This window comes from Eimeria acervulina, genomic scaffold (genome assembly GCF_000499425.1).
Source record: "Eimeria acervulina Houghton genomic scaffold, Eah_scaff2992, whole genome shotgun sequence".
Taxonomy (NCBI): domain Eukaryota; phylum Apicomplexa; class Conoidasida; order Eucoccidiorida; family Eimeriidae; genus Eimeria; species Eimeria acervulina.
In genome coordinates this window covers 1-1,392 of record NW_013547812.1, presented here as the reverse complement: position 1 = coordinate 1,392, position 1,392 = coordinate 1, and the positions used below count along the sequence as shown (strand labels likewise).

At 34.7% G+C, this 1,392-nt stretch overlaps 1 protein-coding gene across 1 annotated transcript; it reads right to left on the bottom strand.

The window, feature by feature from the left end:
- Nucleotides 1-113: 113 nt before the first annotated feature.
- EAH_00067960 (glycyl-tRNA synthetase, putative) lies at nt 114-1,130 on the bottom strand (the record flags this gene model as incomplete). Its single annotated transcript, XM_013392391.1, has 1 exon — nt 114-1,130. One exon carries the CDS (start codon nt 1,128-1,130, stop codon nt 114-116), a length of 1,017 nt encoding a protein of 338 aa, XP_013247845.1.
- Between the last annotated feature and the right edge of the window lie 262 nt (nt 1,131-1,392).

Sequence of the window (1,392 nt, the reverse complement as noted above, 5' to 3'; positions counted from 1 at the left end):
TATATATATATATATATATATATATATATATATATATATATATGCATGCCCTACGAGATCAGTCGACTGTCTAACAAGGGTTTAGGGTTAATCAAGGGTTTAGGGCTTAGGGTTTAGGGTTTACCAGCTCTATCAGCATGCCCAGCGACTTCAATCCACCCTGCAGCAGTTTTAACTTCAGCATCCCAGCAGTCTGTTGCGTAGTGTGCCTTCTCGGAGTCTAGATGTTGTCTAAAGCGGATAAATTTATCATTTAAGCCGAGTGTTTTTAAGAAAGAAAACGTTTTAGCAAGATAATACGCAAGAGTTTTATTATTGATAACCCCACACCCCACAGCTTGTTCAAGTGTCTGGGATCGGGAGACGATCCCCGATCCCAGTTGCGATTCCTTACTAAATAAGGGCAGCACTTCATTTTTGACCTTTTCAAATCTTTCAAAGTTATTCTTCTCTTCAGGATTACAGAAGTGCTCGATCTCAGCCATTAAGAACTCGCGACAGCGAATTAAACTGTTTCTCGGTGCTATCTCATTCCTAAACCCTAACCCTATTTGAGCAACAGCAAAAGGCATGCGGCCCCCGTTATAGTCGTAAAATCTCCGAAAGTTCACAAATATACCCTGAGCTGTCTCTGGTCTTAGATATCCTCGTCCTTCATTCGAATGCTGCTGCTGCTGCTGCTGCTGCTGCTTGTTCTGCTTCGTTTGCTGCTGCTGCTGCTGCTGTTGTTGCTGTTTGGCTTGCTGTTCTTGCTGCTGGGGAGATGCTTCGCGTTTGTCTTCTTGCTGCAGTTCACTGCTGCTGCTGCTGCTGCTGGTGCTTGGAGTATTAGTTGTTGCTTCATCCTTCGGCCCTAGCTTTAAACAAAACATTAAGTTAAAAGGAAAAGGATAAGACAAAGGATTACCTTCAGGAGAAACTGCGCGAAAACGTGTGAAGAGTTTATTTAATTCATCTGCGGTGTATGCATCAGCTTGTCTTTGTATTTTTTCTAATTCTTTTATTTGTTCTTGCTTGTCTTCATCATTTAATTTATCGTTTTCTTTTATCTTTGCTATTTCTTTATCTATTAACTCTTCTAAATATTTATCTGCTCTATAACAATCTCCTGTCTTCATATCTTTAATCATCAAATCTGTAAATCGGTCTACATGTCCTGAAGAAAAAAAGATACATATATATTTATTTTATTTTATTTATTTTATTTTATTTATTTTATTTAATTTATTTACTTATTATTAATTTAATTAAATAATTTAATTAATTAGTTTATTTGTTATTCTACCAATCAGTTATTTTATTATTTATTTATTTTTATTATTTAGTTTTTATTTTATTATAATTGTAATTATAAACAAAAATAAAATAAATAAAATAAAATTAATTTAATTA